The sequence below is a fragment of the Talaromyces atroroseus genome (assembly GCF_001907595.1).
Source record: "Talaromyces atroroseus strain IBT 11181 chromosome Unknown scaffold_9, whole genome shotgun sequence".
NCBI lineage: Eukaryota > Fungi > Ascomycota > Eurotiomycetes > Eurotiales > Trichocomaceae > Talaromyces > Talaromyces atroroseus.
Genome location: NW_017971441.1, coordinates 1342723 through 1360574, shown reverse-complemented (window position 1 = coordinate 1360574; position 17852 = coordinate 1342723). Strand labels below are relative to the sequence as shown.

The window sequence follows — 17852 nt, the reverse complement described above, 5'->3', positions numbered from 1 at the left end:
GGATCATGGTTGCGCTGTGTGTGCAGGTCTGGATATCGTCGACGACACGACACGATATGCGCGTACGACGTCTGCAAGGATGGCGGAGCGAAAGAGCATGAATGCGTCCTGAGGCAGCCAGAGGAGTCGGCCTCGTGACGTCAACGCGACGTGCGACGTTGTATGTAGTTAACTAGTTAGCCCTGGCTTACTAAGGAGCGGGTGGGTCACGGGATTTCATAGTTCCGACGACAACCCGCAAACTAATCTTCACATAGCACAGCGAGCAACTTCTCCATTGCTTCACTGTCCAGGTAAAGCGCAATGTCCATGCCCCCGTCATCAACCGCGGAGTCGAATACCTGCAGCAAGCCGTCTACTTTCGGCATCACTGCGTGGACATAACGCGGTCTCATTCCCATTCCCTCAAAGTCCACCAGATCCACGTCTAAGCGGAGCCACGAGGTTACAATGACATGTCTTTTCCCTGGAAAGCATTGCCAAAGTCGATCTGGGGCGGCCTCGTAGGCTGCGTCATGGAGCATCGCACCTACTTTTTCTGGCGTGAACAGCCTTATCGTATTACGAATCGCGCTGGCCAGGCTTGCGACGCTGTCTTCGCATGCTGCTGAACCACTCCGTTTAATGTTTGTCAGAAAAAGCGGCGATCCGATCCACGAGTGTGGTAGCGGAGGTCGAACACGCGAACGGGCACCTAGTGTAAAATCTAAGAAAACATCGTCGGGCCTTTCTGCCATTCCGCGCGCGCGGTTGATCGCAGACCAAACATGGGCTAAGAGAAGATCCAGTCGCGACAAGCGGGGACTCTCGTGGTGATTGCTCAATGCTGGTGATCGTAGTTTGTCAAGTGCTGCTCCAGTAAAATGCATTTGCACGTAGTCAACCGAACGGGAAACGTCCCACGTGGTCCACGGTGCCGTATCGGCAGGAGAGAGTTCGACGGTGTCGAGGAACGATTTTGGAGGCATTGAGCTTTCTAGGGTTGAAAGGAATGCTGGCAGGTATCCGGGGGCATCGGATTCCCAGCAATTGTAGCGATGCAGAGGCAGTTCTCGTGCAATTGCAGCGAGCCGAGGATCATTAGCCGAACCATCGATGTCCCCTGATGCATGGGAATCTAGTAGCTGTGGGTTGAATACTGGAGGAGGCATGAGTGACGGGCTCTCTGTGTCTCCATGAAGACACCGGCTCTTGGCCGCCCACCGTTGCACAAACACCATCAATGCCTGTGCATCCCCTAGCGGATGGGCCAACTTCACCCCAACGGCATATCCGCCGTCTCGAAAAAGAGTTATCTGAACTGTCATTGCGGGTAATCCCTTGTAGCTTTTCATGTCGTGTAATGCTGCTAATGCAGTATTTGAAAGCAGTTCCGACTGCACAAATCCATCACCTCGCCACGTTGTCCTTGATGCTCTTTCAGATGCTAGGGGCGCAAAGTCTTTCGAAGAGTGGGATGGATGATAGGCCGTCTTCCACTCCACTCCGGGATCTTGAGGAGACCCGTATACTATGTTTATGCGATGGAAACGTTCTGTGTGATTGCCATTTGCATTGAGAGACGACCATTGGAGCTGGACCGCCCATTGTGGGAATTCGTCGGGTGTGGAGATGAAAGATGTTCTGAGGCGACTGCATAGTGTTTTTTGTTCAGGTGTGTCGCTGTGATGGTCGAATAGCCAGATACACCGTGTGGGCGAAAATCGAGTACACGTTGCATCGAAGATTGAAAGCGGTACTGAGATTGGACTTTCAGTCTGAGATGTAGGTAAAACTCTACTAGTCTCGGTGATAGTATGTGAATTCATCGCACTATTTGCCATTTTGCCTGCATTTGGGGGGGGTGGTTGGCTCAGTAAAGGAGAATGAGCTCTGGAAGGATTTGCTGTCACTTACCACGTCGCAGCATCTCGCCCGGGGAAAGGGCTATATACACTCCCCTAATTATAACATAGCAACTAACATTCCCAAAAATTGATCCTCTTTTGGGCTTGAAAACTCGGTTTAAACGCACGAAGAGTCATTGTGAGTAATTTTGGTGCTAAAATATAGCCAATGCATATAGCCAATGCATATAGCCAATGCCACCGTTTCTACTCCGTTGGCTCCAACTACATATACCTATGTGTAAATAATCAAGATAGTAGTTATATGCATAGCCAGGTTAATCTTCTTTCGGTGCCCGCTGCCCATCTTCTGAAACCCGTAAGAATGACAGATTATGAGTCATATCGACACATCACAGAAGCAATAACGCCAGTTGGCATGTTCAAAGATGGTCAACATTGATTGATGCAAATGTATTCTTTCTGGTCCCCTTTCCATTTTCTTCGATTTTGTAAATTTTGCGCCTCTGGTTGGTTAAGCCCTAATTGAACGAGGCGATTGCGACATTAGCCCTAAGCCAAATAACCCTACTTCGATAAGACTGGTTATTACTGTTTTTTATTGTTCTCTTACTCAATACTAGTCTTACTACTCTGGTCTTCTAGATTTTGGGGGCAAAACAGCATATGTCGTTGCAAAAGAAGAGTATACGTAATATTATCTTCCGATGTAGCTGCGTTTACAACTACAACATATGACTAATTCACAATCATCCGGCATCATATGTCTTGACTACTCTAGTTTGTCTATGGAAGAGTTTCCAAGCTACAAGTCTTTGCTCGTATGGGGTTATCCCTAAGATACAAATGCGAGGATAGTAAGCGCGGATAAAATATAAATAGAGATCCTGCATCCCACTCTTCGTAGAGAGCTCCCATTATCTTCCAGTGACCTTCTATCAATCTGACAGGCTTTCGCTTAGCTACTATGATGTTGTAGTCCCGATTCGCTACTTAGCAATGGATTATATATGGCTAGACATGCTAGTAAGTCGACCCTACCCACTTAAGTACATTCTCTGCCCGAAAGTGTATCATGAAATGAGGAAAAATCTTATTTTGCCGAACTGAGATGGCCGAGAAGACTTTTGATATTCTTGCCGTTAATGGAGTCACTGTCGACATCGTCCGAACATATGTTACACACAAACTATATCTAATTGATCATATCTTGCTGTGCTTGATAACTTGCTGATCTTATGATTCATAAAAGCAGATGCGGGCCAGGGCTTGGGGCCTTCGGAAATTTCCTCGCGAGTGCAAGCCTCTTCACTGTGTACGTTATGCGCGGGGTGTGCATGAACTTTTATCATTGTTTGATACCTAAGTAATGGTCATGATCACTGGAACATTGCCTTGCTAGGTATATAATACAAGACATACGCTTTTTGAAAATGACTTCATATAGAAAAATAAATAGAATCCATTTGCACTCCTGCTCTACCTAACCCAAGAAGTAAGATGCCATAATTATTAATAAAGACATTCAAAGATCGGAAAAAAGTCACAAAACATAATCTCAATTTGTATAGCTTCTCTAATTGCCCAGAACCAAGCGCTTTGGGCGTTGATGAAGGATCCTTTGCAGTTCGAGCCAATATCAATGCTAGGCCGGACGCTGTCGACACACCCACTTGAGCCCCATGTCGCATTTGCTGCCAGAACCCACGTAAGGGAAGGCCGAAGGAAAGTTTACAGAGTGTGATACTTCGAGGGGTCATACAGATATTGTGTCGGAGTCCGGTCATTATAAACTGTGAATGCGTTGGTAAAGTTGAAAGTAACCAAATTTACTCGAAATGGAGAATCATCCAGTGAGGTGGGATTCGATTTGTAGAATCGCGTGATATTGTCATCCTTTAGCAATACTTGGTGACCAGAGGCAATGGAATTGTTGAGTAGAACCACAGCTTGTTGCACCATGAATTTGATATCGGAAGTTCATACACCTCGGAGCCCTTAATACGTACCACCAATTGATTGCAGGCCCAGGAAAAGGTCGGCACCCAACGGCGATTGTTTTGACACCTTTGGAAATCATGTGGTGAACAACGGCCATCTCTAAGAACCAAAATGTCTTCAATAATGGAAATGGGAGCCCGAAATTCTAAGAACATACAACAGTTTATAGAGTTTGTAGGACGTCCTTCCCCTTTTTGATAGTACGCACTCGCAGCGGATTTTAAATGTGAGATTTTAATATATTAAACAAAGCCGGAATCTCTACGTAGATAGTGGGTACCTGGATAGGGGTCAATACATGCGTTAATTCCAACTATACATAGGTACGCAATAAAGTTTATTTTCAAAGGCATCTGATTTGATACACCTGACCAACACGACATCCGTTATAAGAGGCCTTTGATTCATGTACTTGGTTTGCTTCTATCCATGTTCCCTTTAGCGCAGGTGGAAGGGCCTCAATTTCACAATTGGCCAGTGTTCGAACCTCAAGAGGTTCGGAACTTTCACGACAGACTTCTACCTTCGTTTTGAACATTAATCCACACTACACATGCTGGAAGTAAGGGTGTTATGCAATACACCTTTGGTAGTAAAACAGGATGTTTACAGCTCGAATATGCATTTCTTCCCTTTAACAACAAAAATTCGCAACTTGTACTTTTGGAGGTGGGATCAATCAATCGTTCCAAAACATACGCCTCGGTATCGTAGTCCATTGCTTGGACGACTTATTGCTAGGGCAAAGAGGTTCCACCATTTTTGTATCTTGAAAAAAGGTGGAAAGCATTCTTGCTAGCTGGTATTACGAATGATTGAGTACAAACGAAAGGTTTCTGTTGATATCTCACTAGGGTACGGTGTACCACATCTCGCTTATGGAGTGCACAAAAGGGTCCAACACCAATGCCTTTACACTTTCTTAAGATGGGCTTGTTGTCATCGAATTGAGATGATATTGCTTCACAGCTTCGTAGGTATTGACGTAGTAGAACCAACAGTTTCGTTACATGCAGAGCCGAGAAAGGCAGCGAATGAAGTATAAGCGTAAGGTCAATTGCATAGGCTTCCTTTCAAAGGCGAGACTGGGTTGAAGGCAGGGTGACTGAGAGATAATAAAGGAAAGGGCCGAAGATGTAGTCTCGACTGTCAATTATGGAGGCCATACTACCACAAGTTTACTCTTTACTTTTTTTCTCCGGCAATTTCCTTTTTCTCGGTTTCATGAGGCTCACAGACCAAGAAATGTAAGTTCTATTGGCTAATAAGCTCTTCAAACCACTCACTTCTTCTCTGCATTGCATATTTTTAAACTTGAAGGAACATCCACACCTATGAGATGGCACAATATACCTAGAAATTCCCGTCTCAGATGGTAGGCAAAGTTCGTCTGGCTCGCAAGGACCTCAAGTAAACTATTGCCTCTTCTATTTCTGATACCGATCTTTCCACTTGTTCATTTGTCGTATTTAGAGACAATTTTGCTTTTCCTTCCAACTTTGCAATGCAGTCGATGCATACCAGGACCTGTTGAGCAAGTCTCGGTGTCCGCGCAACGAGTGAATCGTAAAATGTTTCGTATTGTTGCGCATCGGCAACAAGCACGGTGGTGCCGGTATCTGTAAAATCCGTTGTTACTGCACGATAAAAGAAACGAAGATGGGATGTTGGATACCCGTATAAGCAGAAAAGAGCTTCCGGAACTCACATCGTCCAGTTTTCTGCAGTCCAAATCCAAGCAAGTCTGGTGCTTCTTGATGGCGGTGATGCATCCTTCATAGTTTCCAGAGCAATCGGAGAAAATTTTCTACTCACGTGGATAAGAGCGAGGCAATCTTCGTGATCTAGATAGCTCATTATGTGCATTTGGACTTTTGGTGGTAGAATTCGGGCAGTCGTAACTTGAGCCATGATGATGCTTTAGAACTTATCCAGTATACAAGCCTGTGGGCAAGACAAGGCTAAACAATTACGTCTAGTGACTTCTTGTCATTTTTTTCAATCATGCATAGACGCTAAATGCATGGGGTCGTGAACGGAAGTCTCCGAGCAATTCTGTCAAACACCCACAAGTTCGGGTTTCATGGGAAGGAAATACGTGAAAACATTGTTCATTATCCTATAACTTAATCAGCACCCATCTGAAGGAACTTGGACATGTCTAGACAGGCTTGTATGCTATACAACTTGAAAAACAGATTCCTTGCATCCGTAGATATAATCAACTGACTAGGATAGAGAAGCAAAAAAAGATCAATCAATCAATCTATGATCCAGCGATTAGATAGAATATTACATATTTTTGAAAATCTATCGGACCAAAAACTTACCTGAACTTTACCTGTACAAATTTTACTTACAGAAGTCAATATGAATAAACATGCCGAAAAGCGACATTGTATTTCAACCCTCTGGAAAATACGTACAGCTATTCAATGCCTTATCCAAAAGAAGTACTCGAAAACACCATTAAAAAGTCCGTACAGGATTCATCACCAAGATTCAGTCTCCTTTCGAGATAACACGCCCCGTATTTTGAACCTCGCAGGTCGTATTTTCAAGTTGCTGGCACGTAATGTGAGGATCAGAACCAATAGCACAAGTGAGGCGTGACCCGCGAGTCTCATATAGCCTTCGAGATCCAGCGACGGGGGATTGGACAGGTTCATTATGACTGGTGTCTCTTTCACTGTAGTAAACCGCATTGATTCTGATAAGAGTAAGAAACTGCCAAACTCAGACAGAAGTTTGCATTCCGAGGCGTGAACATACCTAGGATTATAGGTAGCCGGCCTTTGTCGAGCACCTTTTAGCCAAAGTTGGTGGTATTATGGTGAATTCGATAGCCACGTACTGTAAAGCATGCAGAAAATCCAGCCCACGGTCAATAAGCACGTAGCCCCGAAGATGCTTAGCATGTGCAAAAGAGTTTTATTATTGACTTGGGTGCTCATATTTGCTATAGACCTGCGTTTTCCTTTTCCAAAAATGAAGAGAAAATGACAGAACGAAGACAAAACCGCAACACTAGAGGTCCGGTTTTGGGTAAATCCCGAGAAAAGAAATCCAGAGAACTTGCCATGGCTTAACAATTAACGAATCGATGGCGCGCCCTCAGTCTCAGCCTCGTCAACGCCTATCAAAAAAGAGGGGACAGGTGCGGCGCACCCTAAATAGCAAATAAATACCCTTGTCCAAAACGCATACAAACGGGTCTACAGCTGTAAAACGGTGGGCGGCTAACATGCCAACGATACCCTTCCTTTCTTGATGATCTACGCCCTTGTTGTGACGAACAGATTAACGCCAAAGTAAGTCACTGTCATGCAAGAATTAATACTTGTCTCAGACAAAGCCGTTGCCGCCACGGGCATACTGCAGCTTTAGCCTGCATGATTAGCCACATTGGCTGGCCAACCAAACGGGCCGACTATGTGCTGTTCACACAAGGCTTGCATGTTTAATATAACATGACTAGATTGTGACCTGTCTATTATTTTATCACGTATCATATATTCGTCTTGCTTGCTTCTCTGAGCCCATATGCACCGGAAGTGTCTTGCATCACCGACAGTCGATTAGGCAAAAATACGAGGAAATTCATATTGTACACAATAATGGATACACGCGTATGTCCTAAAGCAGGCCGAAAGCTCCGAAAACAGCACCTAAACCGATCAAAACATTTCCGGTGTTAGCGCTGCTGACGACCGCATCTCCAGCTACTGGTGGACTGATGCTGGTTGCTGTGCTGGTGATTGCTCCTGAAGAAAAGATTCCAGTGGCAGTAGCCGTGGGGTTCCTAACAACACCTGTGCCACTCGGAGATGAGGTCGGAATTACTGAACAAATGCTCACACTGGGTACAGCGCTGCTACTGGTGCTGGTGCCAGTGGCACTTTCTTGGAACCAGTTTGCCGCTACTGGCTCGCCCAGACCAGTATCATGTATGAAGTCAAGAACCGGAAATCCCTCCCTCGCATACAGATTGCTCAGATTCAACGGCAGGAACGACGAGAATTTAGACGGCACCATAAATTGGGCGCTGGGTTGCTCGAAAAGAAGCATGGTATAATTGTGTGGTGCACCCGCAGTGGGCTCTGGGTTTATATAGGGCGCGAGGACGGTCCAGCTGAGATCGCCATTTGAAGCGGTGACGTTTGCGTACAGAGTATGTAAGGCCGGGTATGTTGGATCCGTGGTATTGGTATTCGGGTCAACCATGAGAAAGACGTATTTGCCTGTGCTGCTGGGCGATGAAGGGCCGGTGAAGAGTTGGGATTTGGGATCGAATGTAGGCGCGTTTATAGTGTCTAACAATCGAGTCTAATATCAGTGCGCCGTTCGTTACATTGGATGAGAACATGAATAGCTTACCACTGGACACAAGAGTCTGTCCGGGGTGGAAAGTCACATAGGGCTTCCTTCCGCATTGCCATGACGATAGAGGATATCTGGCAGGCAGTGTCTCCTGTGGATTTCCAACAGCTGATAATCCAATGGGAATGTTGACGTTTGTACAGCTTGACAGGGCAGCGAAGCCGGAAAGACAGAATACATGAATAGATAACTTCATATTTGACGCGTCTTCTTTTGTGAAACGAATTATCTATCACTCAGTAGTAGGAGGTGAAAAAAAAAAAAACAAAGTATAAGATGCGGTCGCCGAGGCTATTCTCAAGTTTACATATCTGTCGGCCTTCAGCTCCAGGGAATTATGACGTACGGCAACTAGCCAGCTTCATCGCGCCATCAAAAATTTGAGGTCTGCTCTTGTACTAAGTAACTTAAGCCATAACTATGGTTGGCCACTCGCAGAGTATAAAATGCCACTGAACTGCCTTCGGCTTAGCTCTCACGTGGCTGAGAACTAATACTCAGCGAGCCAACCAGGATAGCCCCTGGTAGAATCTTGTTATTAGCTGTACCCAATCAGATCTTAGTATTGTTGGTAGGGGCGGGAAGACCCACTTCAGCTGGGAGTGCTAGTGCCCTGCATTTTAGGCATTCATCGACAACCAACACGCCTGCTGGCTTGTAAGTGGTAGGCCGAATCAATAGCTGAGCATCGATCAAGTCATAGTGCTTACAGTTTGTGTGACGTGGTTCCTGACCAGGCAGAAAAAATTTGGCAAGAATCATGAGCCAAAGCGTCCACTAGGTCGTACCGAGAAAATAATGGAATAGTGTGTTCAAAATGGAACTTTCAATTGGGTACAAATCTTTAAGACAAATTACGGAACCAAAACAAGTCTCTTCTTCAGCGCCTCGTCGGATTCCCATGTAGTTTTTACATCAGCCAAAGGCGCAGCGTATGCCTCGAAGGGGGGCTTCATTCTCGTAATGGGGCCCATCAAACCATGCATTTCTCTTTTCATATCTTCCTCCGAAAAACTACCAAGCCCAAATGCCATTATAAACATCCACTGTCTATTAATCAGACGTGCTGGGATGTCAATGTTCTCATAACCTGCAAGACCACCAGTTTGGATGTACTCCAAGTTTTATCCGAGCTCTATTTCGGCGGTTTGTAGGAGTTGAATTGCTGCTGGACCACCGACCCAATCTAGCACGATATGCACAGGGCCAATGCTGGAAGGCATAGAGAGATTTTCGTCAACACGACGCCATCATCGAGACCCTCGATATTCGGCAGAGTATCAGCATCGCGTGCAATGCCCACACCAAGGAAGCGCGCAGAAGATACAACGGCCTTTCCACCGGCACTAGTTGCACCAAAAATGGCTACTGTACGGCCACGACAGCCTACAATGGCCCGGCATTGCAAAGCCATCCAGCTGCTTCCGAACGGGTCGCCCATAGCTGCTACGGTAGTAGAATCAGTCACTGGCTCAAGTTTAACGAGCTGGCTCCACTTGATATTGACGCGTTCAGCAAAGAAGGGAGCTACCAGCGGGGCGGGCCCAAGGGCTGGGACTGACATATACTCCGGTAGTGAATCCCACGATGTTATGCGTGCTGCCTTCATTGCAAGCGCGGGATAACCTGTGGAAAAACGATCGTTAGCCAAGATTTGGTGGTAGAGTGTAAAAACGATGTTAGTGGCTTATACAGTTCCTTCTGAGCGGAGATTGAGAATTGTAAATAATGAGCCATAGCAGCAATGCATTAAACCGTTGATCAGAAAACGAGGGTAATCAAGCGCGGTTATATATGTAGTACTAATCTACATGGTTGCGAAAAGGCTCTGCGCGGCTTTGACTGTCGTCGCATCGATCTTCAGGTAAAGCACGCCGAGCCCCTTGATCTTCCTAAAAGAACAATCGATATATGTGCTAGTTCTCCTGCAGAGATTTTAGATGCTTTTACTGTTGTTAGCCTCCGGACGCGAACATGAGTCGCTGCTGAAAGATGCGCGCTAGTCTGTAATAACACGATTTTACTTTTTTCGCAGTGAATCGCTACTTTCACCTATTTCATATGTTTTCTACGCATTCTGGAAAATATCTGGGTGCTAGGAGTATTCACGTTTCATTTTATTTCCGAAGAATACGACCTGGATGGACAAATATGCTCGCCAATCTAACAACAATGTGGCTGTTAATGTTTAGGAAATATAAAGCAGCCACAAAGGGTCTCGGAGACATTGAAAGGCCAAATAAAAGCCTCCAGGCTCCAGACACTGTTCGAATGACAAATGGTCTAAGGCTAAGAAATATCTAGCCCAAAATACTTTTGACCCAGAGTTGATTAAGTCAATTTCGATATCAGTCCCGGACGTTCATGAACGGCCGCTCCGAAATACCGATGCTATCTATATAAACCAGCGCGCGGCGATGTCAATTGAGGAAATCTTTACCTATTCAATTTTGTTGACAATTGGGATTCGTTCTATTCCTTTAGGTCCATCGCTATCCAAGTTCTATAACGAAGCCTGAAAAATGTCTATTGACGCTCCATCCAGCTCGGGACTTGACAGTCAATCTCCGCTAAGCTCCACCAACGGACTTGATTCAGAGAAACTGGGCACTGCATCTGCGGAGAAAATCCTGCGAAAACCTCAAGGTCCAGCTCCAGATGGTGGGCTGACGGCGTGGTTGGTGCTGGCGGGCGCTTGGTGTGTCCTATTTTGTAGTTTTGGATGGATCAACAGTATGCCTCAAGCGATGATATTTAAAATGTTGATATGCAGTATTAACCCGCTCTTTGCCCTTTCCCTCAGGCATTGGTGTATTCCAGAACTATTACGAGGTATCGTTACTGTCCCAGTATTCCGCTAGCACCATCGCATGGATTCCATCGTTGCAAATATTTTTCATGTTCGCCATGGTAGGTCTCTTCGATTCGGCATGCAAATTTACAGGCTCGGTAAATTGCTAATATCATGTTTTTCATTTAGGGTCCGATTGTTGGCCAGCTTTACGACCGCTTTGGACCTCGCTACCTGCTCTTGGTCGGATCGTTTCTACATGTCTTTGGTCTCATGATGGCTTCAATATCAACGCAATACTACCAAGTTCTCCTTTCTCAAGGAGTTTGTAGTGCTATTGGGGTTTCTTGTATTTTTCAGCCCGGTGAGTTGCAAAATTATATACATAGAAAGCCAAACGTCAAAGGAACTTTAGAGCTAACGGAAGAATTGCGCTTCCTTAGCAATAAATGGTATACCTGCTTGGTTCGACAAAAGACGTGGCATTGCATACGGCATTGTAGCCAGTGGATCAAGCATTGGAGGCATCATCTTCCCAATTATGGTACAAAAATTAATTATTGAAGTTGGATATGGATGGTCAATGCGCATTGCAGCATTCATGATACTATTCCTTCTAATGATTGCAAACTTGACAATCAAGTCTCGCTTTCCTCCCAATCCTCGGACGATGACGAAAGAAGAACTAACTCAGCCATTCAAGGAAGCAAAATGCATCCTCATTCTTTGCGGATTTTTGCTCCTGACCTTTGGAATCTTTATTCCCATCGACTACGTGGTCGCAGAGGCGTATGCCTCGGGTATGAGCTATAATCTTGCTCAATATTTGCTTGCCATGCTGAATGCAGGAAGGTATGTTTATATCTTAAGTCTTTGACTCCCCTAGATATATTAAGTAAGTGATGGATCCTAATGTAGCATTCAAAAGTCTTTTTGGTCGTCTAGGAGCCGGCGCTCTAGCAGATCGAATTGGCTCATACAATATCTTCGTTATTGTCTGTTACCTCTCAGGCATTCTAGTGCTTGCGCTCTGGATTCCTGCTGCTTCCAACGCAGCGGAAATTGTCTTCGCGATTGTATTTGGTTTCTCGTCCGGGGCATACGTCTCGTTGATTGCGGGTTTGATTGCCAAAATCTCGCCCTTCAAGCAAATTGGATATCGAACCGGTCTCACTTTTCTATTTGGTTCCATCGGTGGGTTAACAACCAACCCAATTGCCGGTGCCATTCTTCAGAACTCCGGTGGATCATATCTCGGTATGAAGATCTTCTCCGGCGTCTGCATCATTGCCGGGACGTCCTTTGTTCTTGGTGCTCGGCTGCATGAGACGGGATTGAAGTTGATTGCAAATTTCTAATCCCTTTTGGGTATGTTCTGGAGTCTTCCCACTTCCACAGCAGTGCATGGGAACTTTATTTCTTTTTGTGTAGTACTCTTCATACATTCTCTATTCTGATATGTACAATATTTCCTTTTGATTTTAGCTTTCTAGTCTAGAAAATTGAAATGTTTCTCTACAAAAAAGGGCGTAGGCCCCCATGTTCCTTCAGAAGTATTGCCAGAAATCAACAAACTCCGAACGTAGGTATTCCAATAGAAACTATTCAGGTACAAATTACCTAGACATATTTGCAGCTCCAAATATTGCCTCATAGGAATTTGGTTAGCGTTGGAGATATTGTAAGGCCCGTTCACAACATAACTATCGAGGTCCGACATATGTCTATTGACATGTCTCAAATCGTGCACATAATACTATTTATGTTACAGAGTGGAACCTTGGCCCTGTATCAAAGGGTCCGACGAAAATGCTTGGAACCCCGAAATTAAGTTCAAATCAAGATCCCACATCATTCCCTCCTCGACTGCCATGTTGAATATATCCTCGTCCAGATTCTCAGTCGGTACTTCATGGTTTTCTGTCTCTGATGGACCTGTCGTAGCGTGCTTCCTCGATAGATACGAGTGTCGAATAGTAAGGGCTTTCTGTCTTAACTTGTTCATTACATTCCACTTTGGACCATGGTTTGACGGGCCGTACATTTGATCTTTCTGAAGCGATTGTTCGATTATGTTCCATGCCCAATCTGCACTCTCGGTATCTGGTCGAATACAAAGATGCCATAGACTGTAGGTAAGTAAAAAATACTGGGGGTACGTCGAGGTGAGCCAATGAAAGCTTTTCAATAACTCGTCTGTTCTCAACTGAGTGCCCCTTTGTATCGCTTCACAAGCGAGAACAAGAGTCTCATCACGAACAAACTCGGCAGCCTTCTCTATAGTAAGACCCCTGATACTTTGCTGGCGAACTAGAACCTCAAGTTTACCCAGTTGTACGTTTCCCAGCAACAGAACATATTTTTGTACGGGAACATTAGCGTCGAGATATTGGAAAAATTGAGTGCTGAGTTTTGCTTTGAAATCATGCAAAAACCTTTCCAAATGTGCAGGTCTTTCATTATGGTTTATTCCGCGAGCTAGAAACTGCTGCATTTCCTGTAAAGCTTTATTCGTTTCGAACACAAGCAGATACGGCATCGTTTCTGTCCATCCCTGTTTCGGCTCAGGTGGACATCTCATGTCAACCGTTAAATCAATGTCATTGAGATTGGAAGGAAGTTTAGTGTCACAGAAGTACAACAGATCGCCAGTGAATAGGCCGTGGTCCTCTGCGACTCGAGATTCACTGCCAGCAACTTGCCACCATAGCCGACGACGGACTTCGCATTCGAAGGGCGAGAGTTTGAAATTTTCACCATCGCGATGCAGCCCGATGCTCTGGGCAGCTCGGGCTAGAAGGCCATTCAGCGCCCAACCTGAAAGACCAGTGTTATGACTTCGGCGGCACATCTGAACACGTTCGCATTAGCAAAAATACTAACCGTCGACATAGAAGTGTAGCACATGGGAATACCAGATAGATTGACAATGCTTGTAAAGAAGTTATAGTGGGGGAATCCAGGAAGGATGCCGCATGGAGATTCACTTCCATTCCTTGTTGGTAAGCATTGACGGCTGATTGACGGTCCTGACCTAGTATCAGGTTAACCTCCGAATCGTCAAGACTCGTTACGGCTGCAAAGTATATAGCGAAGAGAAGCGCTTTAAAGTCCGGGGCAACTTCCGTATAATCATTTATAGCCGAGAAGAAAGAACTCTGTGTGGTCGGAATATGAAGCAGCCTCATGATAGGGTTAACATTATTCAAATACACTTGCCACAACCGTGCAGCCTGTCCCCGTGAGGGGTAGAGAGAAGCATAATTTGTTGCATAGACGCAAGGAGCCGAGATCATGCCATGAAATCCGAAGGAAGGTGTCCTGTTCTCAACGCTAGTCCGGCTATCTGGGGTGCTGATAGCAGATTGAAGTTCGGTTTCCTGAGACGTGAATGCAGGCTATCATTTAGAAACTAGCAGGAAATATCGTCTTCGGGGTTGATTGATTACCTTTTCTAACATCTGTGACAGCATTGCCTCGTTGATATACCGAGTAGACGCGCCATCCTGTATAAGCAATCCTCTGGTTGGGTGGTTTTCCGGCGGTGCAGTGCGACTTCTGCCCACAGAACTTGTGCTTAGGCCTTTGGGCGGAGGAGGCGACGACGTAGAGGTTCCACAGCTATCTGTGACACCAAGCAAGCGAGCATCTGTTTCAGGGTCCGCACGTTCAGGAATCGTTGTCATTGCACCAAGAGCCCTCTCTAGTCTATCCAAACGAGAGCCAAGTTGCACTTGCGCCCCCCGTTGAGAACGCCGCTTAGTGCGCTCCGGACCCGGATAGCGACATTGAACTTTGGCGCAAGTACAAGCAGAGCATGGTAAGGCTTTGTTGCAACGCACTTTGCGCTCGTGGCAACGGAGGCACGACCGTTCGACGTTGTAGCGTCTGACGAGAGCCGCCTCATTCACATTTCCAGGCACTGTAGCTTTGGATGACATTTTGCGACTAGTATCGTTTGAGTCCAGTATGCATTCTTCAATCAAGCAGCTTTTTCGGCGTGTGCTCCATGGATGTAGATGCTATGCTTTGGCTTGCAGTTGGTTGTTCGGCCGTTCGGCCGTTCGGCAAACAGTCGCCGAGTATGTTTGCAGGGTTTGCATCACTTTGCGTTGGCCAATCACAATACACTATATTCTTCCTATGCGAGCCCTGATCGATTATAGAATAGCCATGTGCTAGAAGTGAAGTTGTTGAGATTCTGAACGATGACTGCATGGTATTTAACAGACTAAACAGGACAAATCCGGGAACATAGAGAAAGCAAAACTAGACACTATGAGGGAATTATCCAGAAACTTTGAAGAAACAATATACAAACGATCAATAAGCCAAAGTGACCTTCTGTCCGTACCATTTTCCCCCGCGGTCGTCACTCAACAGAATATTTGCCCAAATCCATTCACCCACATCTCCCCTCGAAATGAGATATCCCTTAGCAGGGTTAAGCACTGTCCCAGCCCTGACAGTCTTTTTGTTTGTATCCGGTAGGATAATACCATCGCCCGTCAAGAGAGTTGGGCGCACGATCACTACGGCCTTGAAGAGAGCTTCCTTTTCATAGGCGCTCATCAGAAGCTCCTCCATTTTAGCCTTATCCTCATGCGGAACTTTGAGGGCGTGATGATAAAGCGTCCGCATGCCAAAGGGAACGTCCTCCTTTGGCGAGGGAAGACCCGTAGTCGAGATTACCGATACCACCGGCTTAGTTTCAATATCCGGTCTTTCTGAATAGATTTCTCGAAGGGCGGTGATCAATGCAATGGAAAAGTTTTGCGCGATGTTGGGAGAGGCCAATGTCAAGGAAAGCAGTGTTCCCTTTTGGCGTACGGGATAGCTACCAATTCCAGAGACGACGGCATCAACCAATTTTGGCAGGGGTATCTGTGCTTGATAGAAAAGGGCCTTCTTAATATCCGCGGCGTTTGTACCATCGCCCTGCACGATGGTGAGTTTCCGGTCAAGAATGGAATCTGTGATGCCTGGTTGTCTTTTCAAGGACTCAATGAGCTTTGAGGGAGTCCTTGCCAAAGCAATGGCTTTATATTCGAGGTGGTCATTGTTGGAGAGAAGGAAATGGGTGAGGCAGGCATTGGTGCAACCGCCTGTTGCGCCAACAAAAGTGACTGTGTAGGAGGACATTGTGTTGAAGTGCTTTTCAATTTTGAACAGATAAAAATCGGACTATCAAAGAGTTCTTTCTTGAATAGTTATAAAGCTGAAGGTTGAGTGTTGAAGGATGAAACAGACATGCTTCATGGGATGCACGATAGAGCCCTTTTATACCTCGTGGACACTTGATTTCCTAATTGAGTAGATTTGCGTTATCGTCAGAACCCCCGGGGTCTAAACCTGCTTCGGTATAGTTCCCATCGATTGCACCTCCACCGCCCCACATTTCACATCACAGGAAAAGTTAAACCTTAAATATTTAAAACTCTACCCAGTTTTGTTTCAATAATTGCATGTACGAGCATCGCGCTCGGCATGACACCCCGCCGAACAAGGGTTTGTCATCCATGGTGCAGGGAAAGTTTTTTGCCCTTCGGTAATTTCGCGCCAACCTAGGAAAAGCTGCGGCAGAGCTGTTTCGTGGTGGCTTTTGCCAATGTTTCTTTGATGAAACAGCAAGATTTTTTACTCCCCTTGGTTCTGGTTATTATCAAACCTTTTTGGCTATTCATCGGCTCAAAGAAACACATGCGATTTCCCTTTCCATATGTTATTTTTCTCCTCTTATACGGCCTAGTAGTCCACCTCATCACGCTGGATATATTGCCTTTCTCTGACACTATCTTGATGGTCCCTTCTTCATAGATACAATCCATTACCCATAAAAAATAATGATTATTGCCGTCATTTGTCGTCGTTGCTGCTGTCGTGCCACTTTGGTGCGGAGCGTAAGAACCGCGTCGAGAAACCATGCGGCGTGAACAAAGTAATTATCAGGAAGTCAGCTCAATTTGTGCCATTGCAAGTAACGTCCCTCGCACCATATCGTTGTCAGTAAACCCAGCCGCCATTTCTTTCGACTTGGATTCTGTCAAAACGTGCAGGCTTGTCTTATCGCCAAAGTTTACTCATAAGAGGTGTTTGTGTGAAAAGTATAGTTTGGCCGCTTCATCGGGGTGACTTGTGTTTGCCCGATGTCTGCAGATGAGGATAGGGACCGCCAGATTGTGTAGAATTCTTGGAATCTAACGACCATAATCAAAACAATAATGTTTAATATAATACTGTAATCATATAGTGAGACAGGATCTAGATTTTTGGTTGGTACAGGGCCAACAACGCCAATCGAAGTAAGGACAATCCTATATAAAGAACGGCTATACACTGTTAATGTCTAACGAAAATGTTAGGGGAAAAAAATTACGACAGACGGGATTCGTTGGTGGTCACTCACCCAACTACTAACCGGCCTATGGCTTAAGTACGGCTGAGCGGATGGGAAGCCCTTTTTTTTTGGTTGTATATACTGTTAAAAGCAAGAAGAGAAATCAGCAAAGGAATTTTGTGCTCAGGCATGAGATATAATCAGTCATACGAGCCCTTCCTCTAGATAGGTATGACACCCAGTCAAACCACAATCTGAAAAAAAGAGTCTATCTGTGTTCCCTTAGAGTAGAGGTATATTGCAGTCTGCTTACCAGCCCCATAACATGCGAAACAAGCTGAGTATACCTAGGCATATATATAGTGCTCAATCATATCAGAGATCTGAGAGGAGAAGTTCTAGCTGTATATCTAAGTCTCACAACACCCAGCTTTGCAACGGCGCGACATCCTATTAGTGTCAGTCCAAAACTTCCCCGAAAGAGCGATATCTGGGG

The 17852-nt window shown here is 45.4% G+C and overlaps 6 protein-coding genes across 6 annotated transcripts, besides 1 other annotated feature; 1 reads left to right on the top strand and 5 right to left on the bottom strand.

Moving 5' to 3' along the window:
• Positions 1-242: 242 nt before the first annotated feature.
• Positions 243-1823, bottom strand: UA08_06847 (hypothetical protein; the record flags this gene model as incomplete). The annotated part of the gene is made up of 1 exon (XM_020269169.1): positions 243-1823. One exon carries the CDS (start codon positions 1821-1823, stop codon positions 243-245), a length of 1581 nt encoding a protein of 526 aa, XP_020118388.1.
• Positions 1824-5156: 3333 nt separating this feature from the next.
• On the bottom strand, positions 5157-5759 carry UA08_06846 (hypothetical protein; the record flags this gene model as incomplete). The annotated part of the gene is made up of 4 exons (XM_020269168.1): positions 5157-5180; positions 5370-5467; positions 5557-5569; positions 5664-5759. The coding sequence occupies 4 exons, from the start codon at positions 5757-5759 to the stop codon at positions 5157-5159; spliced, it is 231 nt and encodes a 76-aa protein (XP_020118144.1).
• Positions 5760-7484: 1725 nt separating this feature from the next.
• UA08_06845 (hypothetical protein) lies at positions 7485-8424 on the bottom strand (the record flags this gene model as incomplete). Its single annotated transcript, XM_020269167.1, has 2 exons — positions 7485-8161; positions 8226-8424. 2 exons carry the CDS (start codon positions 8422-8424, stop codon positions 7485-7487), a joined length of 876 nt encoding a protein of 291 aa, XP_020118143.1.
• A 990-nt stretch (positions 8425-9414) lies between these two features.
• Positions 9415-9837, bottom strand: UA08_06844 (hypothetical protein; the record flags this gene model as incomplete). The annotated part of the gene is made up of 1 exon (XM_020269166.1): positions 9415-9837. One exon carries the CDS (start codon positions 9835-9837, stop codon positions 9415-9417), a length of 423 nt encoding a protein of 140 aa, XP_020118141.1.
• A 913-nt stretch (positions 9838-10750) lies between these two features.
• Positions 10751-12377, top strand: UA08_06843 (hypothetical protein; the record flags this gene model as incomplete). The annotated part of the gene is made up of 6 exons (XM_020269165.1): positions 10751-10961; positions 11032-11138; positions 11209-11383; positions 11523-11871; positions 11906-11914; positions 11948-12377. 6 exons carry the CDS (start codon positions 10751-10753, stop codon positions 12375-12377), a joined length of 1281 nt encoding a protein of 426 aa, XP_020118140.1.
• Positions 12378-12784: 407 nt separating this feature from the next.
• Positions 12785-16161, bottom strand: UA08_06842 (hypothetical protein; the record flags this gene model as incomplete). The annotated part of the gene is made up of 4 exons (XM_020269163.1): positions 12785-13870; positions 13935-14417; positions 14469-14967; positions 15374-16161. The coding sequence occupies 4 exons, from the start codon at positions 16159-16161 to the stop codon at positions 12785-12787; spliced, it is 2856 nt and encodes a 951-aa protein (XP_020118352.1).
• A 1221-nt stretch (positions 16162-17382) lies between these two features.
• Positions 17383-17516: a repeat region (Identified by RepeatMasker using a combination of RepBase library and repeat library created with RepeatScout).
• Between the last annotated feature and the right edge of the window lie 336 nt (positions 17517-17852).